Below are 27,162 nucleotides of genomic sequence, written 5' to 3' on the forward strand. Positions count from 1 at the left end.
AATTGTTTGTAGGTGATTTGTGGATCTAGCTTCCAACACCCAGAATGAACTGATGATGATGATGAAGAATGAAGAATGAACTGATGATGATGATGAACATGATTTTTGATTTTTTATATAATTTTAATAAGACAGGGGCAAAAACGACTTTTCACACATTATAACAGTCAAAACAAACGTTGACTAACAGAATTGGGTGTCAGGGGGTAATCTTGCAACATAACCCCAAACAGTGGGGGGTAAAATTACAATTATTTCCTTAGGGGGGTAGACATGCCAATGACCCCTAACCTCCGAGGTTTGCAGTTTACTCTAAAATTAAATTAAAAATGGGCTGATCCAATAGGGAAGTGTCAGGCAAACTGTCTGGCACTATTCCCTCAAGTTGTAAATGTATATGTAATATATTTGAGTTGGGGGCAAAAACGTAATTTTAAACAAAGGACAAAAACATAATTTTAAACTGGAAATAAAATTAAATTAAAAATGAGCTGATCCAATAGGAAAATGCCAGGCAAACTGCCTGGCACTATTCCCTCAAGTTGTAAATGTATATGTAGTAAATAAATATATACGTATGTAGAATAGAATGCATTCTTTATAAAGGATAAAAAGATAACGGCTATGATTGATGTTTTATATTATTTATTATATATGCATTCCAATCATGACAAATTATTTTCTACAGTGATGAATGCCTAGAAAATTCTTTCTCATATAAGAACTTAATTTTTGTTGAGAACTAGTTGATGCCTTGTCTGTGTTGCGGGACGATGGCCGAATTATTCTTAATCAATTAAAAAAGACTACTATAATTTTGGTAGGAAAAAAAAAAACAAAAACGATGATAAGACCGTAATTTTGGGCTCAGAGCAAAACTGTAATTTTTCAAGACTAATGAGCGAGTGTTAGGCAGCTCCTTGACACGAAAAAAAATTAAATCAAGTAAACCAATTAAAACAAAAAACCTTTATAGTTTTGCTAAGAAAACTAAAACGATTGGAAAACGTAATTTTTAACTGAGGGCGAAATCATAATTTTAATTCAGGGATAAAATCGTAAATTAAATGAACCAATGGGGGAGTGCCAGGAAGCTTCCGACATGACTGTAATTTTACACTGGGAGCAAAATTATAATTTCACCAGGAAAACAAACAAAAACGATGGATAAAATGTAAATTTAAGTTGAGGGAAAAATCGTAACTTGGCTGTGAGAAAAAAACTAATGGCAAAACTATAAATTTATACGAGGCAAGATCGTAATTTTTATCCGAGGGCAAAATTGGAATTTTTAGCTGGGAGTAAAAGCGTATTTTTAAGTGGGGGTAAAAACATAACTTTGAACCGATAGCAAAATCGAAATTTTAAGGGAAAAAAAACTAATGGAAAACTGTAAATTGAAACGGGGCAAAATCATAATTTTTAACCGGGGCAAAATTGAATTATTTAGCTGAGAGCAAAAACGTAAATTTATTTTTAAGTGGGGGTAAAAACATAAATTTGAACTGATGACAAAATAGTAATTTTAAAACGAAATAAAATCGTAAATTTGTTGAGTCAATAGGGGAGTGCCAGACAGCTGCCTGACACTATTTTCCTGCCGGCCAAGTCAGCCAATCAAAGAGGGAGCGCTATTGGCGCCGATAGTTGATTTTGTTGTTTTGAGTAATTGATTTGTGTCTCACTTGATTATAAAAAGCTAATGCTATATGAAAGATGATTATTTTCGTAATTTTATCCTGATATAATTAATAAAAAAGGTAATTTTAAATAAAAAGACTCAACCTCACTTTCATTAAAGAGTAAATTGTCATTTTAGTTTCTGAGTTTTTGTCTAAATTGTCATTTTAATCCAAATAGCTTTTTTTTTCTCCTCTGCGTCCCTGACTTTTCCTTTTTCTTGTCATTTTGATCACATTGCCTAAGTTAGGCTAAAAACCAGGTTATAATCAAGGGTGTTTTTTGGCATTAAATTATTATGAGGTTTATAAATTATGTTGTAAACTACCGCTGGTTATCACTACACAACAGTTATGCCAAATATACCACTGGTTATAACCAGATTTTTAGATTGAGTTAGACAATGTGATCAAAATGGTAAGAAAATGGAAAAATCAGGGACCCAGAAGAGAAAAAAACAAACTATTTAGACTAAAATGACAATTTAAACCAAACATCAGGGACTAAAATGACAGTTTACTCTTCATTAAAGAATGTAATGGAATTATATGAAAAACTAGTACTTTATTCTCAATTTATAAGATTGATAGCAGTGTATGTCAAATGTTATAAGATGGTTTTCATGTTAAAGTATTGTTTGTATGCGAACGATTTGTGCCCGAACTCAACTCATTTACTCTAAAAGGTCCGAGCTCGAGCTCCATCTCCAGTCTTTTTGAGCTATGTCGGGAGTTTGGCTCATTAATAATGTTTCAATCTCAAGCTTGATTTGTTATCGACTCATTTATTTTTGTTAATTAAATTATTTATATACATATTCATTATAGGGAATGGTTTTCTTTCAGAGCTACAAATATTACGAGAACTCGTATGAACCAATCTAGAGCGTTTACTTATCACAAAAAATGTATAAATATAAAATATAAAATGATTTTTCTATCTCTCGAATAAATTTCCATTAATTCCACCTCTTCTTTTGGTTACTCGTAACCAGCATATGTAAGATCAGAGAACTATAGTCAACCTACACATATGTATATGCTTATAATATAGGATACGTATAAATTGCACATATCATCAATTCACATAAAAATCTTATATCTTAAAAGCATGTTATATTTCTAGACAAATTTATAACAAATAAATGATTTAGATTGATTCTCGCAATATATAGAAGTTCTGAAATGATCATTTCTCTGTAATTATATATGTTTATATATTATGCAGTTACGTGAACATTTCAATGTTTGGTAAAGGCAAAGTCTTTAAAAACCTGGGTTTGGGAGGAGAGGTCTTGCGTTCAAGTCTCCCAAACAACAAGGATTAAAAAGAAATTTGTCGTTCATAAAAACTAAATTATAAATTAAATATGAATGTAATGTATATTTGTTTGTATATTACTAGGCTATCACCCGGGAACATCCCGGGTTAGGAAAATTTAGTTTTCAATAATAAAAGGTACATACACAACATTTTCAAACTCATTAGTATCTTTTTTCCCTTGCCACAATAATTTATTTGTTCCGTTTCATCAGTATCCTAACTCTGTCTCCATGTGCATTCATAGTTTTCGTGTAAAGCTAATAACCTTTTAATTCTTAATGAGATCTCAGTTAAAAAAATGTTTCGTAAACCCATACAAAATGTTATATTGTTTGTTTTTAAATTATATTATATTATTCTTTTAGTTGAATTTTCAACTCTGATCATTGTGATGAAATTCTTACACGACAAATGATAAGTTGATTAAGTTGAAAGGAAAAACAATATTGGCTAAAAAGGATAGATTTATTCATATATGTAAAAAAAGCATATAAAGATCAAACAACCACGTCAACCAAACTGAAATATTCAAAAAAACCAATGTTTAAAACGTAAAAATCATAAAAATTGCTTTAAATTCATAGAGATAGGAGCTAAGTCTCTTTCTTGCTAACTTTCTTCGAATCCTTGACGTTACTTGGAATTGAAGAGTTGTAGACGTCAACCAGTTTACGCTGGTTTATTTTATTGATATCAGAACTGGTATTAGTATCATCATTCTTAACGCTTGGAATATGACTTTTTCTTTGGATAAATTCTTTATTGTTTCTCTGAGACAAATGTCAAAATTAAGTTACTAATAGTAAAATTACATAAACTGTAAATATTAATGTATTAATATGAATCATCTACTTTTATAAAAAAATACCTCAGTATCTTCATCTTTTCTTTGAGCTCATTAATATTTGACTCATCATCGGTCATGTTTGTAAAAACATACATTTCATCAAAGTTAGTCAAGATTATAAGTTGTTATCTCAATTTTAAAAGCAAACATCTTTCCAATCAACTTGTTTAAATCCACAGAAAAGATTACTTCTTCGACATCTTGTGAATCATAATATTTTATGATTAAATTAATATAACCAAAAATTTAAATGTAATGACAAAAATATATAGATGAAGTAAAACTATTTATACATACAGGTGTTGTGTTTTCATGAAGCAATTATTCGGCCGACTTGAGAACAACTTTTTCAATACTTTCATCAGCCAGAGGATGAAATAATATTATTGAAATGTCATCACTAATGTCTTCCACTTGAACTTTTTATCTTGAATCTAGTTAAATTAAATAAAAACATATATACAAAACGTTTATATTTTAATAAATATAATTATTAAAATAGATAAAAAAAGGCTCATGATACCTTTCAACTGGATATATAACCCTTTCATCACAATCATAATTGTTGCACACATGAAACAAATGCTCCTCCATGCCCACACAGTCTATAAGATCTGTATCCGCCTCCATTAAACATTTAGGACACTCCATATAGTGCCAACCAAAATTCTTATCTATATACCAAGTATGACAACGAATTGAGGCTATATAAATTTAAAAATAAGAACAGAATTAATTTCTATAAAATTATTTTTGCCTCTATATGTATTTAAAGTTTTCGTGTAAAGCTAATTCCTTTTTAATTTATAATGAGATCTCTGTATAAAAATGTTTTCGAAACCCATAGGACATGGCGGATGAATAGCCAAAGGGGGCCTATTGCCCATAAATTTTTTGGATCACACCAATTGTTTAATTCAACAACATATTTCCCTTCATCATCTAAAGTAAAATAACGATATATTAACTCAAACTTTATCATAATCACAAAATTATAAAACTAAGTTGTTAAATGAGCATCACATGTAAAAGAACTTGTAGAATTTCCAATTGTTAAACTAAACTACATTTTTAAGTTATGATAAGCCATACCTTTGAAATCATTTTAATATAAAAAGGAGCTAGTGGAATGTTTTCAATATGCAAATTTGACTGACATAAGTATTTATTAGGATGTTGAAAGCAATTGCATTTATATTTTTTACATTCTCATTACCTATGAACAGGGGTGGTTAACTGCGTTGTGTCTAGGATGTCTTTAAAGGAGTAACATATATACTTCATATGTATTCATTCTCGATCTGCATCAACAAAGCACGAATTACACTTCATATTCATCTAAAAATAATAATAATAGACTACTATGAAAGCCTGAATTGGTATGTATGATTGTCTAACCTGAGATAAGATTATAGGTCCACCTTGAGACACATATAACTTCTCTTCATCATGTTGACTTCTTGGTTGTAAACAGTTTCATTTCAGCCTAAAATTTATGTGATCTGGTCAAGAAACAGTAGACCAAATAAGGAAGCTTTGGATGTTTACTAAACGATAATAATTAACCTTAAAAGGCTCGTTATAAGTCCGAAGCTCAATTCAAGGTATGAAGTGTAACCATAGTGAAAACCCACTGTTTTTGAAAAAAAAAATATTAATTGGTCCTGTTTAAGAAATATAATATAGTATATGATCGATCACGGACATTACATCAAATGCTTTTGCAATAAGAGTCATCAATATATAAATATAGTTGATATATTGATATACTCAATGCATGCATGGAGGACCCACCAATCAATTTCATGCCATTTTTTATAGAAATACTCTTAATGAAAAAGTTAATGACAACCTCATGATGAAAAGGTTACAATTTACATTATTTTAAACCTCAAGCACTCGTTTACTTGGCATGAATACACTTGCAGTAAAATGAAAACTTTGGCATCTAGCATCCCCATTGCTCTGGCATCTAACTCAAATTTATCCATTTGTGTACTGCTCCCATCTGGAAAATTTGTGAAAATATGGTATCATTGGAAGCTGCAAGAGTGTGCTGCATTTGGCACCTGATGATGCATATACCTGTATATTTATAAACAAATGGCAAATTTCAGCATTTAGTTTTCATTTGTATTTAAGAAATACAATCAAAAGCAAAAATTAAAAGAAAACATGCCTCAGCAGCTGCAACGGCAGACGTAGCACAGGAAGCTTCTGCAACATCAAAAACAACTTGTTTCTCTTCAGACGGCCGGGTACATCTTTTGTAATCTTGTTCCCTACATTTTTGGATTCTATATTGTTCCTATTATTAACATAGATCAACTTGTTGTCCGATCTGTTTCATCTGTTATGAAAAAATAATAGTACAATCATCTCCGAGCTTGGTCACAGCTCGCAAAAACCAATTTTAAATCCCAATTATCCCAATAAAATATGACATTGCAATTTTTTATGTTTCCAACTATATTAATAATAGAAATTCACAATCTTTACATCAAACGTAATCAATTAACAACTTCACTAACATACTTAAACCCTAAATTTAAACATCACAGTTCTAGAAGCAAAAACTCATGCTTTAGTAATCATCAAGTTCGCAAAAAAAAACCTCAAAAACTTGATTCAAAACAACCCTTTTTTAAATTAATATGTTGAATTTATCACCTTTATTAAATTTAATATACCATTGTAAGCTTATTAAGTGTGTTATCAGTGACAATGACGATAACATAAGCCTTCAACAATATTTCCACCTCATCAAGGTTTTCAATAGCACTCTCTAAACTACTTGTGATCTGATGCCTGCTGATGTTGAAACAAATTTCTTATCTTCATAACTAACTGAAGCATCATTAGAAAGTGAATTACCAAAAGGGCTGACTCACCAGGACCATACGGACGCAGGCAATACACATGCAGATGAGGATAAATTTCAATGCTACAAATTTTAGTTAACATTTTAATGGGATCTACTTATAAAGAACAATGTAATCAAACTATAATCAACACATTATATATTTTATTTAACTTTGTCATGAGTATAATGGGATCTACTTATAAACGACAATGTAATCTAACTATAATCAACACATTATATATTTGATTGAACTGTATCAATTCGAGTAGGAAGCGTGATTAGCAATGGTAGAAATTCATACAGGGTTATGATCAGACAACAATCATAATATTTGAACTTTTGTTCATAAAATCAAAGACAACCTCATTCGATTGTTGATGTTGTTCGCATTCCGGCTCCAGCCAACCTCTCCTATATGCTTGTTTCCTCAGGAATTAAAAGTCAGTAATGTAATCAAACAACTGCTATCTAAACTAAAAAAAACTCCCAGAACCATATTTCCTAATAGAAACTGTTAGTTTTTAATCCATTTCCTGCCCCAGTCAATTAATAATTAAAGGCTTGCAGTCAAAATAAATTAGAACAACGACGAAAATGTAAGAAAATTATAAACCACAAATGCATAAAGCAAGAATGTTTTACCTGCCAGTCAGATCGAATAAGCCTAATACCCTTTCCGTAGAATATTTTCTTGCAACCGAAAAGGGGAAGCTCAGCCCTATAAGTAGGCAACGTAAACATATATTAGAAGCAAGTTGTACGCATCAAAGCACATAATCTAAAACGAAAGCTAATTTCCCCATTCAATAACTAAAAAAAGGAGCCAAATTATGATAGGAAAACGAACTGGTTGGCATGACAGTAAAAAAATTATAAAACCATATTGCAATTCTAGTTAAATATAAGACAAAATAAGCTTTATAGTAGGGATAGACCTATGCATCTATTTAAACAAAATATGATGTATTTGTGGCCTGGATTTAATTCTTGCAAAATTTTTGATTGACTTGTATAGTAGCTAAATAAACAAATGTTGTAACACCCAAAAATATGTATGCTAAAATATCTAGCGTTTTTTTTTTAATTTTGTTTTAAAACTTAAAACGGTTACAAGGGGTTATGGTGGTCATCGTTGGTTCTAACTGGAACCGGACCAAACCCGATGAAGCATGAATTGCAAAAGAACCGATAACCAATCCTTTTACATATCAGTTCTGTTCCAAAGTTCTAGCGGGTAAGAACATCTAATAGCTCACCCCTAATTAAGTAGATTAAATAAAATTTTAATTCATCGATCTGTACTTGAAACTCCTCTCCATGGCAACAAATTCCATAGCCACAACGGACATCCATCACTCCTTGTGAAGAAGAACCAACTCCTGAAAATTATAGTAATAATTCAAAAACATATACAAGTAAAAATACAATCTTTCAACGAAAAGGATATATCATAGTTTGGTAATTTGATGGGTATAAATTTGGATGCAGAAAACCAAGGGGATTGAAGTGACATGGATATAAACTATAAGGCAATCAAGTTTAAAAATGAGTCTAGAATAAAACAGTTTAGTACAATGTTTCAAATTTGAATTTAAATGAGTAATTATAGTTATTAAAGAACACTATAAAGTGTCACTAAATCTTCACATATGCTCATAGACTTTATTTTTTACATATGATTTAATTCCTTATCCTTTTAAACATAAAAACAAAGTGCTTGACTTTTTCTTTCAACAAAAAAGATCTTTCATTTCTACGTAATTAAACCTTTTTACATTATATAATTTAGTGAAAAGCCCCTTTTATGAGTGATTAAGTACCTAACTCTACAAAGAAACATGGGGATAAATCTTAAAAGCACAAGTCTTGATCATGCAAAAACAAAGTCCACGAACTTATGTATAAAACTTCGCAAGTCTATATGGGGTTTTCCAAGTTTGACATATACAGTCAAAGACCAAGTTTCATATTTAAATACACACACAAAAAAAATCACCACATATTATAGTTTGATTTTCAAAAGACAGCATACCAACTACACGGGTCATAAATTTCCACATGGTGTAAGAATCTCACCTTTAAAAGAAAATTTGCTCCAGCTACTTGCCCATTTCATCTACCTTGTCTCAGACAAGTGCCAAGCTTTTCTTTTATTAGATATAGAAATTTAAATGCTCATCCACCAATGGCCTTCCCCATGAAGGAATATCTCAGCTAATAGGTTGCATGATGTGAGAAATCCATAATAACTTTAGCCATTCACGAATTATCTTAGCATTCAAGAGTGATATAGCCTCCTACACTTCTTATTGTCAATATTATCAAACCATGCACTACATAATTAATGATACAACAAATATATTCCAAATCTAATCAGATACATAATCAAAACTGGGGAAATTGAATGCTCAGTTGTAATCATTTTACTGTATAATTCCCATATACCTTTCTATTAACATCTTTGACAATTCTTCAAACTTCGTGGCGGATAACACATCCTGAATTTTATTAACTAAAAGTTAACTTATTTTAGAATACAAAGAAGAAAGCTTACAGTGTCATCACTTCGTTCTGTTAACTTAAGGTACTGCAGTGTAACATGATCTACAAGAAAGAAGCCCATCGTTGCACGTAATTCGTAATAGATGATCTATTAGCCAATGACAAGCTACTCATGCCCTCACCTACATGTCAATTAATAGTGTGCTATGAATAGTTGTTAAAGAAATGGTGACCTTAAAAAAGATTTGACGACTTGACTGCAACTTCAAAAAACCATATAAGTTTGATAATTTTTAATGAATTATACAATTATACCTGTCCACGCATTGTTGGCTCTGCTTCAAATCCTCCTACTCCGCAACTCGCTACTCCTAATCTATCTAACATGGCTGTATGGGAATGAGTTCCAACAACACTATAAGAATATAAAAAAATTGCAGTTCATCACCTGTTGAATAAGATAGTAGATAGTAGTGAGTCTGAAAAAACCTCTTTTGTAAAAAACCAGATTATTATTGAAATAATATACTTTTGTAATCATATTAAGCATTATATACACCGACTATAAAAAAAGTTAACCTTTTTAACTACTGGTTTTGCACCAGCCAGACCCATCCTTTTTGTCACCCCTTCTTTACATGATATAATTAATACTTGTATCATGTGTGTATATTTAGCCGAATACATTAGTCATTACCTGCCATAAAAACCAGAAGGAAGGTGGAAACCCCAAAGCTTAATCACTGTAAAACGTTTTGCATGCCAAACAAGTGTTCAAAGCCTCTTTGTCGCATCACCAGACATGCAAAAACCACTATCAAGATTCTTGTTAAGTTCCTTTTTGCGCCTAATGTGAAGAGGAGGAGCCTCGTTAACATTTTTATCTATATTTCCATCACTGTTTGTTTGGTTAAAAAATCCCACTTTTTGCTTATCTCTAAATCTAGTTTTAGAAGCCCGATTGTGAAAACCAGTAGTTATCTCCTCTTATTTCTCTGAGATCTGAAATCGTTATTCAGCAGGCTAGCAATTGTTGAGTAGAGGGAATCAAGTTCAGGAGCTCGTAATTCCGTAAATTTATGCACAAGAAGCTCACCTGGCAGTATGACATGGTATTTGAGTTGTTTGCTTCCATCAATAGTAATTGTCAGAAAAGAGTAACCTACAATCAGAAACAACAAAGCAGCTATTTAACAAAATTTGTATTTTTTAAACAAAAAGCAGCTATATGTTTGATTGAGTTACAACAGTTGACAGTTAAGAATGACAATATCCCTGTTTGTTTTTTTCTTTTTGAAAATAAAGCATTTCTTCAAAAACAGTACTTGAAAAAGAACTTAAGAAACACGTAACTCTCTGGCCAAGCACATGCAAGGTGCAAAATGTTATAAAAACTATTACATGTTATTCGGTTTTAAGTGTTATGGTTCTACATTGTCACTTATATTTTGTAAGCAAAACATGTTAAGGGCTTCATTCTTTAGCTCTCAAGTTTAAATTTAAAGTTTTGACAATATATTCCAAATCTTAAAATTTCCCACCTTTGCTGCAAGTGACAAATCCAACCTTTGCTAATGGATCTAACCTTTGCTAATAGAGCAAGAGAATTAGTGTTGCACCTAGCATAGACACAATACTTGTATCATATTTGTAACCTTTCATTTACACCCATGACAAACATGAGAGCATTTACACTTGAAGCTGAGATCACAACCTTCTATCCCCCTCCCTAGTAAATAATAAAACCTGCAATAATCTAAAAATGAATCAATGATAACCATCAAGTGTGCAGCAGCTTGGTCTTTATCAAAAATTCAGCTACAAAAGATATGAAATTATCATTATCTCTAGCAGCATATGGTGCAGGCCCATCCAGTTGATGACTCTTTGGGATCCATATCAGTTCTTGACGCATCTCACCAAAGTTAGAAGTCCTCACTATGATGTTAACTTTTGCCACCAAATTATATCGTATTAGTATCAACTATAATATAAAACATATGCGCTCATCAAAGATGAAGAAAAAAAGGTGTCTTACTTGAACCCAAGCTGTACTGGTCCCCTTTCTTCGCTTTTCAAGCTCCACTTAATTATTATCGTACAAAAAGTGTCTTCCTTGGTGGTTCATTGTCAAAGAAGCGTCCGCTGAATTGCCCTATTACATAGGGGAAATAAGATGAATTTTTGCATTGTTTAGGGCTCCCATTTTCACAAAAATATATGCATTCAAATTAGTTACCTAAGCTTCTCACAAATTTCAAACCAGAAATCATATACACAATATATAAAATGCTACAAATATCACTACATATTAAAAAATGCATGCATTCAAATTAACACATAGAGCTCCATACCCAAGCCATTTGCCCCTTCACACCCTGCTTCTTCATCACTCTGTAAATAAAGATCATATAAAGATAAAAGAGAAACTTCAACTCAACCATATTGAAAAAAAATATGACCCGTATGAAAAAAAAAACCAAAGCAAAAGTCATGATTCACCAGAAATCGAAGGTGGAAACACAAATCTAAGCCAACTGACATAATCATTAAACTGCATATCCCTGTACATATAATACAACACCATAAATTAATTTATGATAAGAAATAATAAAAGCTATCGCAATGCTAAAAGTAAACTTATAAACAATTTTACAGAAATTTCATTGCAAAAACAAAAACTCAACTTCAAAAACATGTTGATCATTATCTTCATCAGAATCTCTGGCATCACTATTTAAGTCCAACAGAAGAACATCTCTACATAATGTACTGGAACTAAGATACAAAACACATAAAATTGATAAAATTTAAACAACGCAATTAAGCAAAATCAATTAACTAATAAACTTCCAAACATCAATTTGATTGTCCATACCAAAATCATTTTTCACTTTGGTGGGCTTACACATCGAATTGATAGATATAGAGAAAACGATCGATTAAGAACTAAGATGCGAGAGCAACTAATGAAAAGGCGATACGATCTGAAGCGGCATAGTAGAGTTTAGGGTTTGTGAATCATAAATATGATTCGATTGCTTCATACGGTTTTCAAATATGCGTACACAAAAAACCTCACCTAATCGATATCATTTTGATTGTTATTGTAATCTGAATGCATACCTGATTAGTTCATCGATTGGAGAAGAACGACGATGGTGGCTGGAAGATTAGGGTTCTGAATGTTTGGAAATGTATGGTGTACTCATTTTGGGACGACGGTGTGAAAAATGGGGGATTAGAATGATTAGGGTTTTTTTTAGTTCCTTATATAACCGGGTCAAACTATGCGGGTATGGATACACACGCGGGCTCCGTGTAAAAATAACATATTTCCCACATTTTCCCGCCAAAAACCTATACTGGTTGCACCACAACGCGCCATGTGTCCCAAACCTTATTTATTTATTATATACTAGCCTAAGATCCCGCGAGCTTCGCGGGTGGCTAAACACCAACTAAACACATAAAATAATTTAAATGTAGAAGCGTTAAAGTGTGATTTGTTAAGCCTAATATTTTGAGACAGTTGAGCACGTCCCAATAGTACATCTACATAATGTACGTTACAAATTAAGTTTTTGTCAACTAAACCTTCATGATGTTTTCATGATGTCTTCTTTAACTCCACTATCGCATTCATCCTCTGACATTATCAATTCCAATCAGGACGACTTAGAATTTAAAGCTCTATTGCTAGATTATTAAAAAGAGTTAATTACTGTTTTCGTCCCTGTGGTTTATCAAAAATCACTATTTCAGTCCATTGGTTTAAAAATTGCGATTTCAGTCCTTGTGGTTTCACTTTCGTAACCATTTCAGTCCACCTCGTAACCATTTCAGTCCCTGTACTTACAGAATAAATGGATTGAAATGCTTACGAAAGTGAAACCACAGGGACTGAAATGGTCACGAAAGTGAAACCACACGGACTGAAATCGCAATTTTTAAACTAATGGACTGAAATAGTGATTTTTAACAAACCACAGGACGAAACAGTAATTAACTCAAAAGAGTTAATTACTGTTTTATATACATGAAATTAATTTGAAAAAAAAAATAGATTCTTACTTAAGTGTAAGAACAACTCAAACGGGTTCTTAGAGATATCAACTGATTGGCTACCCTCCAACACTTGATTTGCTATAAACCCCTTTTACTGTTATAGAAAAAAAATAAGGTTATAACCTGGAAATTTTCCGGGTAGGAAAATTTAATTTATAACAAATAAAAGTATAAAAATAACACTTTAACATCTAAAGTATCCTCTTTTCCTTTTCTCCATCATAAATGTTTAATTGGTTTCTTAAACTTTTTCTTGTTGTAAAGAGCCATAAAAACATACAAAAGCAAGAATGTAAAGTAAACGTCTATATTTAGAGCATTTACATTGGAACCTCTATTCTATATTATATAGAGAAAATAATAGAGGAAACAACAAAAATACCATCACATTGGAATTTCTATAATAGAAAAAAAATTAAAGTAAAGTACACCTCTATATTTATAAGGTCACATACATTCAACCCTCAATATTATTATTCTGAGTGTGTAATATCTAATATGATTTTGAAAAGCTTCATTTATACCACAGCTTCACCAATTTTGAAAAGACCCATTTTTAGAAAAAGACTCATTTCATCACAACCTGTTTTAATCGAGTTAATCACAGGTTATCCTCTAAATATCTTTTGACATCTATACATAAAATAAATACAAACAAACTAATCATAAGTCCGTCTTTAAACAATTTTTCAAAGTTTACCTACTTGAGCAATTAGAGATAAATATAAGGCAAATCACCCGCTAGGTAAAAACGGTTGAAATTGCGTTTTTTTTTTTAGTAAACCAAACTTTATTAATCACCAAAAGAGGCATATAAACAACAATTAAGCTTCCAAAAAAACACACTAAGATACATCCAAAATACTCTTACCCCATTACACATCCAATCACTTTAAAAAAATTATCTATACACATACACTAACCAAAGTCTAAACCAGAGAAAGTGGACCAGATTGAGAGATTGACGCCTATCGATCTGTTAATCATCCACCAGAGAGTAGCCTCCTTAATGTCTTGCACTATTTTAGTTTGAAAAGCATCGACCCCTTTGAAGATCTTATCATTTATCCTTAACCATAGCCTTCATACTGTCATGAGAAATACAATATAAATCGGCATTTTTTTTTCATGGGCGTATCCAGACTAATTCTACATACACAAACCTTCCAACATATTGATTTAGCGAAGATACGTGAAGCGAACAAAAGACAGGAAGAGCAGCTTTTATATTTTTTATCATACCTGTAATCATTTTATAAATAATGCTATACAAAATTACAGGAAGAGAAACTGTTATAGTTAATTTTTTTATAATATCAATCATAATGCTATACACACCTTGTCGTAGCTTAAACACATTTCTTCAGATTATGGCCCAATTTGATCAGATTCTAAAAAACGAAGAAAGATTATCATGAGATACTGTAAAACTGGGGTTTAGGAAGTAAACCATAAAAATAACAAATTAATTTAGATGATTAGCCTTGCAGAAAACCCAAATCGGGAAAGTTTACCTGAATCGTTAACGAAAAAAATCAGACTCGGATTGGGTTACTCAAGCGGATATTAATCACTGGAATAAGATCGGGTATCAAACATAAGAGCACACATGAGTTGATTAATGGAACAAAATGGTGAGGAGAAGAATATACATCAGTGAATCGAACAGAGTTCAATTTCCCATAGGATCCCATTTAAAATATATAGATATATAGATATAGATAAAGAACGGTGCAAGATATACCTTTCCTTCAACTTCTCATAGGATCCCATTCAAGAGTTCCTTGTAGGGGAAGGAGTCTGAAAGAAGCTCATCACCTAAAATTACAAAACACAATTTGAATTAGATATGCAACTCGAGTACAAAAACAATAGTCGAAGAAGACTCGAAGCATCCCTAAAATTACAAATAATATAGTCAAAGCATCTCATAAAAAACATCAAGATTTCAAAGCATTCAAAATTTAAAATCAAACACAATAATGGTTTACTTCAAAATTTAAATTTAAAATAATGATTGACTTCAAAATTTAAAATTTAAAATCTGAAAATCAAATCACCAATATCCAATCCCGTAAATCAAGCAAACTTATTAGGAAAGTCTAACTTTTCAAATTTAAATTCAATTTACAGATTCGAAATTTAAAATCAAACACATTAATGGCAAACTTTCAAATTTAAATTTAAAATAATGATTGTGACTTCAAAATTTAAAATTTAAAATCTGAAAATCAAATCACTAATATCCAATCCCGTAAATCAAGCAAACTTATTAGGAAAGTCTAACCTTGCCAAGCAAAACCAACAGACATAGAAACAAACTCATAAGAGAGGGAAAAAATATAAAACAAACAAAAGGAGGGGTTTCAAAAAACGTAAATGAATATATTTATAGAAACACTACAAATTTTCCGGAAATTAATACAATACCAAATTTATTAGTAACTAAAAAATACAGCCAAAATTAAATGAGCATAAAGTATGAAACCAAACATTATACCGGATAAAAAATAAAACAATAAAACTAAAATTTTTGATTAACATGTCCGACGAAGTTTAATAGTCTGGCAATGGCATAAAATTTAGGGTTAACCATGAAAAAATAAAAAAAAAAACAAAACAAAAGAATCATTAATACATATTAATACAATACAAAATTTATTAGTATAAAACAAAGATTTTCAAATTTCAAAAAATATCATAGTTTGATTTGCCAAAAAAAAAAAAACAAAATAACTTAAAAATTATAGAGATTAGCATAAATGATGAAAACTATCATTATACCGGATCAAAAAACACCAAAAAAACGATAACATTAAACTTACCTCTTGTGTTCGAAGAAGATTCAGACTCCTGCAATTGTATAAAAATTAGGGTTTAACATGAAAAAACAAAAAATAAAATAAAAAAATCAGTAAGAGCATCACTCTTTCAAAGACATCAAGAATAGATCCATTAATAAGATTAGATTCGAAAAATTTAAATCATCATCAGCAACACAAAAATACAGAAAAATGATTAAAAAAAGTGCGATTAAGCATTTAAAATACATAACAATCTAATATAGTTTACATACCTGCAGAATAAGTGGAATGATCTACAAAAAAGAAGAAGAACAAATTTTAAGAAACTTGAAAATTAATGTGATTGTCGAAAATTATGGAAACTAACACAAAATTTGGAAGCAATTAAAACTTTAATATAAGTTATCTTGATAAATTTGGAAATACGTTACAATTTAGACAACTTTGATAAGTATCCATAATTGATATAAATTTCAAAAATTCAAATTTTGAAATAATCAGTCAAAACAATTTACCTAAAGAACTCAACTTCAAAAACATGTTGATCATTATCTTCATCATTCTGGCATCACTATTTAAGTCCAACAGAAGAACATCTCTACATAATGTACTGGAACTAAGATACAAAACACATAAAATTGATAAAATTTAAAAAACGCAATTAAGCAAAATCAATTAACTAATAAACTTCCAAACATCAATTTGATTGTCCATACCAAAATCATTTTTCACTTTGGTGGGCTTACACATCGAATTGATAGATATAGAGAAAACGATCGATTAAGAACTAAGATGCGAGAGCAATTGATGAAAAGGCGATACGATCTGAAGCGGCATAGTAGAGTTTAAGGTTTGTGAATCATAAATATGATTCGATTGCTTCATACGGTTTTCAAATATGCGTACACAAAAAACCTCACCTAATCGATATCATTTTGATTGTTATTGTAATCTGAATGCATACCTGATTAGTTCATCGATTGGAGAAGAACGACGATGGTGGCTGGAAGATTAGGGTTCTGAATGTTTGGAAATGTATGGTGTACTCATTTTGGGACGACGGTGTGAAAAATGGGGGATTAGAATGATTAGGGTTTTTTTTTTAGTTCCTTATATAACCGGGTCAAACTATGCGGGTATGGATACACACGCGGGCTCCGTGTAAAAATAACATATTTCCCACATTTTCCCGCCAAAAACCTATACTGGTTGCACCACAACGCGCCATGTGTCCCAAACCTTATTTATTTATTATATATATAGATATTACGTGTATACTTAAACACAAGATTTAAATATGAATGTAATGTATATTTGTTTGTATATTATATTACGTGTATGCTTAAACACAAGATTTAATTATATAAATGGATATTTCGAAGGGTCGCACTCAATAACCCTTCAAGTCTATCCAGAATTTGGTTAATTTGGTCCCTTGTGTTGAATATTTTAGCCGTCAGCTTCTATTTTGGTTCAGTTTATATATGTATTTTGGTTCAGTTTATAAATGTTTGATCTTTTCAAATGTTGTGTATGTCAGACGTGTATAATTTTGTTTTGCATTGACGTACACCATATTTAAACAAGGTGTTTTTTTTGTTTAACCTTTCTAAAACTAAAAAAAAAAGAACTTTTGAACTTATAAATTTTTAGTCCTGCTCATTTAGGTGTGCGTGTGTGTAATAGTAATAATACTAAACGATAATTATTATTATTATTATTATTATTATTATTATTATTATTATTATTATTATTATTATAAGGACAATAATATAATTAGTTTTTGTATTGGATAAATGAATGAAAATTAGTTTTACTAATTTCGTGAAAATAACGTTAAAAGAGGGGATGGTTGATTATGCATCATGTGGTGGCGTTGATAGCTGAAAGACAAAAGAATACATGCATTAATCGGCCTTTGTCCCGATTGTTGAGTGTTATAGGCCTTGTGTCCAAGGCTTGATGCAAAACTACTATCGAGCCGGGAGTCTTACTGGAAGCAGCCTCCTATTCCTACGGGGTAGTGCTAAGGTTGTCTATATCTTACCCTCCTCTGACCCTAATGGGGCGTTTGGTTCGCAGGAATTCAATGGAATTTAAGAGAATTGGAATTTGAATTCCATCTCTTAAGATGTTTGGTTCACAGAATTTGATGGAATTGGAATCCCAATTCCAATCTTTACGGGTCTGTTTGGTATGGGGTAATGGAATAGACGAAGGAATGGAATGGACGAAGTAATGGAATGGATGAGGGAATGCAATGGATCATTACCATTCCATGTCTTGTTTGGTTACCATGTGTGAATGGAATGAATTATTATTGTGTATTGTTCGGTAGGCAAGAAAAACGGAGTAATAAAATCAGCGGTGAGAGGTGTTGGTCGGTGGTAGTGATTGTGGGTGGTTATAGGAGGCGGTGGTGGGTGTCGGCAGCGGCGATGGGTGGTGGTGGTGGCGGCGGCGAGTGGCGAGTGGCGGTACGGGGATGATGACAAGTGGTGGTGGCGGCAAGGTAGCCGTTGTTGGTGGGTGGCAGCAGAGGTGGCGGTTGGTGGCGGCGGCGATGGTTGGTGGTGGCGGTGGTGGTGGAGTCGACGATGGTGGTGGGCGGCGGCGGCGAGTGACGTTGGCGGTTGGTCGCAACTGTGGGTGATAACGGTGGCAAGTGGGTGGCGGCGGCGGTGACTGTCGGGGTGAGGTGGTGGCGGGTGGCGGCGATGGCATCGGTGGTGGGTGGTGGTGGTGGGTTGTGGCGAAGTTGGTGGGTTGTGGTTTTGTTGATGAATGGTGCAAGAGGGGATGGAATGGAAAAAAAACATGGGGTGTGGAAGGAAGGATTTTGAGGGAATGGAATGCCTTTTGGAATGGTTGATTCCATTCCATTTACCAACCAAACATCCTTTTCTTCGTTCCCCCGTAATCATTCATTCCATTCTACCTCTCATTCCAGCATACCAAACACTACCTACGTGTTTGGTTGACAATGGAATTGGAATTGGAATTAGGCATGAATTCCTTCAAATTCTTTTAACTAAAGAAATTCAAAATCCTTCCTATATGTGAAGGAATTAAAGTAAATTCATTAGAATCTTTGACCTTTTTAGACCCGCACCGTTCAACCCATACCGTTTCGATCCGAACTGTTTCGACGCGAACTGTTTTGACCAGTACCGTTTTGAATCGAACTGCTTCGACCCGTACCGTTTCAACCCGAACTGGTGGTTGTGAGTGCCGGGGTGATGGATTTCAATTCATTTGACAACCAAACACAACAAAAATGGAATTGAGATTCCAATTCCAACAATTTTCAATTCCAATTGGAATGTTTAAATTCCAAATCCAATTCCTTCAAATTCTAATTCCTATACAAATTCCAATTCCAATTGCAAATCATTCCACGAACCAAACGCCCCCTAAGTTTTGTTATTGATAGAATTTAGTGAGTATGATGATGATGATGACAATGATGATGATGATGATGATGAATGAATGAAAATTGTAGGGGAAAGAGTGAGAAAAAGGGAAGTGAAAACCAGCATAAAAAAATTCCATTAAAATAATCCAAACCAGACAAATTTGATTGACGGACTTCGTCATTAACAATGGGCTAGAGCTCTTAGTATAAGGTAAACGAGTCAATAAGTTTTTTAAAAAAAAAATAATAGAACATCTAGATGTTTTAGGATAGCGGTTTTAAAAACTTATAATACTATGTGTAGTGTAGTGGGATGCCGCCTCAAATCACCTCTGCATTTTAATCTTCAGCATAGCTCACCAAACCAAAATGACATGGGAGCCAAGGAATTGAGCCCCTTTGGGTGCTACCATGTTAACGGGCGCAAGGGGCTTACGTGTGGAGTCAAAAAAAAAAAAAAAATCAGTTACTTCTCATGTTAAATCAAATTATACATACTAGAATTTTGATCATGCCGCGCGTTGCGGCGGCAACATCGCCTTTGTGACTTCATTACACGCGTAACGATGATGACATTAATGTGTGGTGCTCGCACATGACGTTACATTTTTTGACTTTGTTACACACGTTACGTTCTTGACATTGACATCATTAGACATAGATAATAAAAAAGAGTATAATGTCTCGAACGTTGCGGTGTAAAGTTTTAATAGTAATTTAGACAACAGTTTAAAGACGTAAAAGTAATTTAAACATTAACGTGGTTAGGCAGAGGTAACAAAGTATAATGTGTTATATGTTACGATGTAAAGTCGTAAAATTAATTTAACTAAAATGAGGTGTTAAGTTATTAAGTAGAAAAGGTTGGCGGATCAAATTTATCCATTAGCAAAAGTTAGAATTGAATGTGTAATTTACTTAAGATGAGGTTAATAGCGTTTCATGTCAAAAGTTTAAGGGTGTGACCCGCACGTTGTGGCATGTGTGAACTCGATCTTTTCCGGTGTGCACGTATAGTAAAGAAAATAGAAAACAAAAACAATATAATTGTAACATGCCTATACCGTGTTTATTTTATTTCCAATAAATTGTTTAAGGAGAAAACCGTTTTTAAACATTACTACAAAATGTTCAATTAAAGTTAAATATAAAAAAGACAAAACAAAAGAAAAAGTGTGTGTGTGAATATGTGTTATAGGAATTATGGAAATAAAATTAACAATTTGTCTTTACGCTAAAAAAACGAAAACAATTGTATTTACACTAAAAAACGAAAACAATTGTATTCACACTTAAAAAAACCGAAAATTGTAGTTGAAGACTGAAAGGTAAGTAATGAAAAAAAAAGCGTGTGGTGTTAAATGGAGATTCGAACTCAGGTTAAAAATCTGTATAGGATGTGCCTTAGCCACTTATCCATCCATTTTATTATTGCCTATCATACCTGTCATTCATTAATATAAACAATGTAAGGAAAGTAAACCTGGCAAGATTTGATTGGTGAAGAAGGTCACCGACCTTTTATTATAAGAGTATATAAACTGAAAGGTAAGTAATGAAAAAAAAGCGTGTGGTGTTAAATGGAGATTCGAACTCAGGTTAAAAATCTGTATAGGATGTGCCTTAGCCACTTATCCATCCATTTTATTATTGCCTATCATACCTGTCATTCATTAATATAAACAATGTAAGGAAAGTAAACCTGGCAAGATTTGATTGGTGAAGAAGGTCACCGACCTTTTATTATAAGAGTATATAAATTATATATACATATTAATTGAAAGGCTTCATGAACAGTAATCAATATTTTTTAGTATTTGTTTTAGTTTTTAGAGTAAATTACGTTTTTGGCCCCTGTGGTTATATCAGTTTTACTATATTGGCCCAAAATAAGAATTTTTAACGTTTCTGCCCCCATGGTCCCTATATCTAACCATTTTGGCCCCTAATTCTAACCAAACCCTAACTCAGGTTAATTATTAGGCACATGACTTGCACATGATGGGTAATATGGTAATTTCACCTCCCCTTTAATGAGTTTATAAATAAAACCCTAGCCCACTTCATCTTCTTCCTGATTCCATCTTCTCTGTGATTCCATCTTCTTTCAAAACCCTACTTTCAGACCAGACCTTTCACCAGACCTTTCACCATACCATCATCACCATACCATCAATCAACCCTACCATACATACAAAACACACACACTCCCTCTCTCATCTTTCTCTCTGCTCTTTCTCTCTACTACCGTATCATCACCACCATCACCGTATCATCACCACCACCACCGTACCTACCACCACCGTACCTACCACCACCACCTCCTCCACCGTATCATCACCACCATCTCTCTCTCATAAACACCCCTCTCTCTTCGACGCAAAACAGATCGAATCACAAGATCAAGCCATTCGGTTCACAAATTGAAGCTTTCTTCTTCGTCGACGCAACACAGATCTGACTTGGTGAGAGGAGTGAAGGGTGGGGTTTTAATATGGTGACGGCTAAGGTTTTGATTTGGTGACGGTATGGCGGGTGACGGATTAATGGTGGCCAATAATTTCCCCTCACTCAATTCTGAGTATTGATGGTAAGATATGGGGATTTATGGTAAGATCGGTGCACTAAACAAACAAGAATCATCACCAAAACTATCATCTGAAGTAGAAGTGTTAACCAAAACTCAAAAAATTGTTCTTGAACTGCATAATGATAATACCCATAAAGCACTAGACGAACAAGAATCATCACCAAAACTATGTGGATTTTCATATTCAGGTTTGTATTTTGTTATGTTTTTTGACAATTTTGTGTTAGGAATTTAGGTGGTGTTTGGATGTTGTTTGATGAATGGAATTCCAATGGCAAATTTGGGGGTTTTCATGGAGAAGATGATGGGAATTTAGGGGTTTATGTGGTGTATGATGATGATGGTTGAAGATGATCATGTTCGTTTTGATTTGTGTTTGAATTGAAGACCTGGTTGATATTAATAAGAAATAATCATAGTCTTATTTTCTTTTCTGTATCATTGCATTTAATTTGGTTAGGGGATGATGATGATGGTTGAAGGTGGTCATGTTCCTGAAGATCTGGGTTTGAAGATGATGTGTTTTGTTGAAGATCTGGGTTGCAGATGATGTTTTGTTGAAGATCTGAGATGCAGATGATGATGATTTATTGAAGATCTGGGTTTTATTTATAAACTCATTAAAGGGGAGGTGAAATTACCATATTACCCATCATGTGCAAGTCATGTGCCTAATAATTAACCTGAGTTAGGGTTTGGTTAGAATTAGGGGCCAAAATGGTTAGATATAGGGACCATGGGGGCAGAAACGTTAAAAATTCTTATTTTGGGCCAATATAGTAAAACTGATATAACCACAGGGGCCAAAAACGTAATTTACTCTAGTTTTTATTATAATATTTTATTTATCATATAATTTGATTTTTATTATATATTATTTGAGAGTTATCATAATTCAATATTTTTGAGTAGTTATTTAGATTTTTTATAATAATATTTTACTCATCATATGATTTGATTTTTTTCTAATAAGTTGTGTACATCAATTTGTTTTTAAAATTTACCTCAATGTGTTTATTTTTTTCAACATTACGATATAAAATTTATTAAAATAGATGTTGTGTCGCCATCGTACCAAAGCGAACCAAGATTGACCAAACAACATTGGTAATGGTACATGTATGTATTTTTATTGTTTTCCAATTTCAATAACTTTCTGTTTGTACAAGTCTATCTACGAAGATAAATGAATATCGGTACCAATTCCGTGATATTCTTAACTGGTCGATATAGTTCAAACAATAACAGTGCATGTACAATGATCATTTTTATTATTTTCGATCGATATGAATACATGTTGATTTCTACACGAGTTAATTATCATACAGGTACTGTAACGAACCGAACCAATATTCGTTGAACGTCTATGTTAACGTACCGCCGCAACGCGCGGGAAAATTACCTAGTTTATATATTAAGAACCATTTGTACCAAAACTGATTATTAATTTATACTGAATGTGTGAAAGAGTGGAGTATTGTGTAACGACTCACCTAAAAATGTCCTAAAACGCTCCGTAAGTGGAAACCCGAACCCCTGAAACCCTAACGTACATGAGAAATCAAGAAATCAAGAATTTAGAGTTTCAGGCGGGCCACGTAAAGGTTAAGCATAACCTTACGCGGGCCGCGTCAACTTAAAATTATTCCGAATAAGTATGAAGGCCACACGCGGGCCGCGTAGGTGTTCCTCCAAGTTCACGCGGGCCGCGACAGCTCAACGATAAGCGAAAGCCTGGTGCCGCCACGTGTCGATGACTCAGCAACCCTTAGCCGCCTTTATGGCCCTCACGGGCCGCGTAAATGTTATGCATAGGTTTACGCGGGCCGCGTAAAACCCATATTTTTGCTATAAATAGCCTGGACATCGAGCTTTCATTCTGTGTCGAAAACAATTCTCAAAAACGAAAGTATACTGCATAAAAATCATAATTTTCATTAGGGTGGCGCTGCTACGATACAGGGTATTAACTCAATCGCTGCTACGATTCAATGTCCGATCGATTTAAACTATCCGATGAATGTTTAAGTGCTGCTCAAACCCGGGTTATACTTTGTCATTCGTCGTGATTCCGACAGGATGTTTGAGTGTCGCCCAAACTCGGGCTATACTCTGTCATTCGTTGCGAGTCCGCTGGATGTTTAAGTACCGCACTTTGTCATTTGTTGTGAGGTTTTAATCTCGTGAGCTTATCGTAAAAGTTGTATTCAGTTACTTACCTAGTTTCGTGTGCATTATTGTTTAAATTAGGTTATCAGGCTTATCCGTAGGCTAAACTCTACCCCATACACTCGCAATCAAAGTAGATGCTAATTCTCAGAAGAATTTGAATTAGGAAGCTTGTTAAATCAATATTGCATGCTTATAATGTGAGTCATTCTCTTTTTACCAAACTTGCTTTCAAAATCATGTTTGTTTTCAAGGTTATAATTAAAGGGATTAAGTCTTTGTAGTCTTCAAATACAGCCGGTATGTGGGGTTTTGTATACATTACTTGTTATCCGTCACCATTGGACAACGGGTTAGCCAAGGGGTGATATGACCATAGTCACAGACACCATTGGACAACGAGATAGCCAATAGGTGGTCGAGTGACAAATACCATGAGTATATGGCTGACATATAGAAACATTGTAAGCTCTTAATACTGTAAATTATAACTATGGGTCATTTTGTGCAAACTGAATGAACTCACTCAGTATTTCCTGCTGACAAAACCTTTTTAACACGCGTTTCAGGTAATTACAGTAGATTGGAGTAAGAGTTGGATACGGCACCAACAAGACTTACAGAAGTGGCTCATTTTATCAATTAAATGAAATTAAAAATTTTCATCTTATGTATTCAGATTTATCCCATATTAAAAGCTACCTTTGTAAAACATGGGTTTATCCCCATCTGTTTAAATAAATAAAATCCGGTGTTTCTAAACTCTGATATTTTTCCTAACTCACGGTTCTGATGAAATTTCCGCTGCATGTTTTCTAAATAACCACCGGTACCACTTTGCTGTTCGCGACTCCCGATTCCATCCAGGGTGGGGTCGGGGGTCGTGACATATTGACTGATAATCATATCCTTTTGGTAGAACTAGAAAGAGAAAGTTTGGCATTCATGAGATTACGGGTCGACGCGTTTGTACTTTCTTTCATTTTGTGTCACTTTCAAAGTTATTTTTCTTTTTGAACGGCCAACATAAAGAATTTTATTAAGACTCTAGCCAGTGGCTAGCACCAAACAAACAACCACTAGCAAATACATTACAACCAAAAAGAAATAGACTAGACTAACAAACAGCTTAAAACACATCAAAACATCGCCATTGTTCCCAGGTCATGTTCGCTGACTTTGAACGGTGTTTAATCCATAAAAAGCTTCTGGCCTTGATTTCTTCCACAGTGGTTATAGGAGACTTCCATTTCCCTGAAAACATTAAGTCATTTCACAAGTTCCAAATTAATAGAAGAAATCAATAATAATCATTCATCATAAAGAATTTCTCCATAATTCCCTCCTATTTAATTCTGTATATTTTGTATTCATTGTAATTGTTTGACTCTCCATAACAGTAGCATAACAGTAGCCTTGTAATTAGCTTGTATTTTCTATTTATTTGTAATGCAATCTCTCTAGTAAAGAAAGAGATTATTCCTTGGCTAATATGGTATCGGCCTAACCATCCTGGCCTATCCTCTATTCTTTTTCTTTTTTCCGAATCCTTTCACTTCTTTCTTTGCTTCCTGTTATCTTTCTTCCCTGCGCAAAAATCATGACCACCACTCCAGCCTCCTCTTCCACCACTACAACCGGAACCAAACTCCCTATCCCATTATCCACATCCGACTCATTCACCACCGATGGCACCCCATTTGCCGATCCCACTCTTTACCGTTCTCTTGTTGGCGCCATTCAATATCTAACCATTACTCGTCCCGACTTGTCCTACGCGGTCAACCAAGCCTGCCAACACCTTCACTCCCCTACCGAAACCTATTTCCAATTGGTTAAGCGAATACTTCCTTATGTCAAGGGAACAATCTCTCATGGGTTACACTATACACAACCCACTACTTCTACCATTTTAGGATATTCAGATGCGGATTGGGCACGGTGCATTGAAACACGTCGGTCTACATACGGTTATTCAATTTTCTTAGGCGGTAACTTGGTAACATGGAGTGCGAAGAAACAACCAACTGTGTCACGATCGAGTTGTAAGTCGGAATATAGGGCAATGGCTAATGCTGCAGCCGAAATTGTTTGGGTTACTCATTTGTTAAAGGAACTTCATGCTCTTCCTCAAACTCGACCAACTTTGCTGCGCGACAACAAAAGTGCTCTTTTCATGAGTCAAAATCCAGTTTCTAACAAACGAGCCAAGCACATCGATTTAGACTATCACTTTGTTCGGGAGTTAGTTATGTCTGGAAAATTACACACCAAGTTTATACCAACCAAGCTTCAACTGGCGGACATTTTCACAAAAAGCTTACCTCGACCACTTTTTGAGCAATTTCGATATCAACTTCGAGTTCTTCCGCCGCCGTTTCGCTTGAAGGGGGATAATAGAATAAATCAATAATAATCATTCATCATAAAGAATTTCTCCATAATTCCCTCCTATTTAATTCTGTATATTTTGTATTCATTGTAATTATTTGACTCTCCATAACAGTAACATAACAGTAGCCTTGTAATTAGCTTGTATTTTCTATTTATTTGTAATGCAATCTCTCTAGTAAAGAAAAAGATTATTCCTTGGCTAATACAAATACTCCATAATGTAACCAGACAAACTGCATGATACGCTTTCTTTCTCTTCGCCGAACCGTCGAAATGATTGTGAGACTCGAGTATATCCTTTAGACTGAAGGCGATTAACGGTTGCGTTTTACACCACTGATATACAATATGCCAGACGATCTGAGAGAAACCACACGAGACTAAAAAGTGATCGCTGGTTTCGTTATACTCACCACACATAACGCATTCCATAGACTGGACTGAAACGCCTCTTCTGGACAACGCTACTCTGGTTGGAAGTCTCTCTTTAATCAAAGTTATTTAATA

General features: G+C 33.4%; 2 protein-coding genes across 50 annotated transcripts; one reads left to right on the top strand and one right to left on the bottom strand.

Annotated features, from left to right (window-relative positions):
* Nucleotides 1-5,428: 5,428 nt before the first annotated feature.
* Nucleotides 5,429-12,459, bottom strand: LOC110921246. 49 transcript variants are annotated; one of them, XR_004886170.1, is made up of 14 exons: nucleotides 12,342-12,458; nucleotides 11,903-11,993; nucleotides 11,718-11,779; nucleotides 11,570-11,609; nucleotides 11,254-11,370; nucleotides 10,757-11,165; nucleotides 10,312-10,377; nucleotides 9,913-10,217; nucleotides 9,531-9,630; nucleotides 8,790-9,397; nucleotides 7,970-8,092; nucleotides 7,356-7,431; nucleotides 7,076-7,124; nucleotides 6,026-6,067 (listed from the first exon to the last, which is right to left on the bottom strand). XR_004886170.1 is itself a non-coding variant. In XM_035986680.1 (7 exons), exons 3-7 carry the CDS (start codon nucleotides 8,827-8,829, stop codon nucleotides 5,834-5,836), a joined length of 459 nt encoding a protein of 152 aa, XP_035842573.1. In that variant the 5' UTR covers nucleotides 8,830-9,397; nucleotides 9,531-9,630; nucleotides 9,913-10,305; the 3' UTR covers nucleotides 5,429-5,833. The 49 variants fall into 49 exon arrangements, 2 of the variants coding, with proteins under 2 accessions (XP_035842573.1, XP_035842574.1); XR_004886167.1 differs by having other exon boundaries at nucleotides 6,026-6,132; XR_004886169.1 differs by having other exon boundaries at nucleotides 6,026-6,147.
* Nucleotides 12,460-25,861: 13,402 nt separating this feature from the next.
* On the top strand, nucleotides 25,862-26,674 carry LOC110923704 (uncharacterized mitochondrial protein AtMg00810-like). The gene has a single exon (XM_022167766.1). It carries the CDS (start codon nucleotides 25,862-25,864, stop codon nucleotides 26,672-26,674), a length of 813 nt encoding a protein of 270 aa, XP_022023458.1.
* The last annotated feature ends 488 nt before the right edge of the window (nucleotides 26,675-27,162 follow it).

Source organism: Helianthus annuus, chromosome 17 (genome assembly GCF_002127325.2).
Source record: "Helianthus annuus cultivar XRQ/B chromosome 17, HanXRQr2.0-SUNRISE, whole genome shotgun sequence".
In the NCBI taxonomy this organism is placed as follows: Eukaryota; Viridiplantae; Streptophyta; class Magnoliopsida; order Asterales; family Asteraceae; genus Helianthus; species Helianthus annuus.

Excerpts from the sequence above, each read along its gene's own strand:
- LOC110923704 (XM_022167766.1), top strand. The coding sequence starts at position 25,862 with ATGACCACCACTCCAGCCTCCTCTTCCACCACTACAACCGGAACCAAA.
- LOC110921246 (XM_035986680.1), bottom strand. The coding sequence starts at position 8,829 with ATGAAATGGGCAAGTAGCTGGAGCAAATTTTCTTTTAAAG. Across the intron at positions 8,093-8,789 it reads GAGCAAATTTTCTTTTAAAG|GAGTTGGTTCTTCTTCACAA; the intron begins GTGAGATTCTTA and ends TATAATTTTCAG. Across the intron at positions 6,148-7,355 it reads TTATTCGATCTGACTGGCAG|AATCCAAAAATGTAGGGAAC; the intron begins GTAAAACATTCT and ends GGAACAATATAG.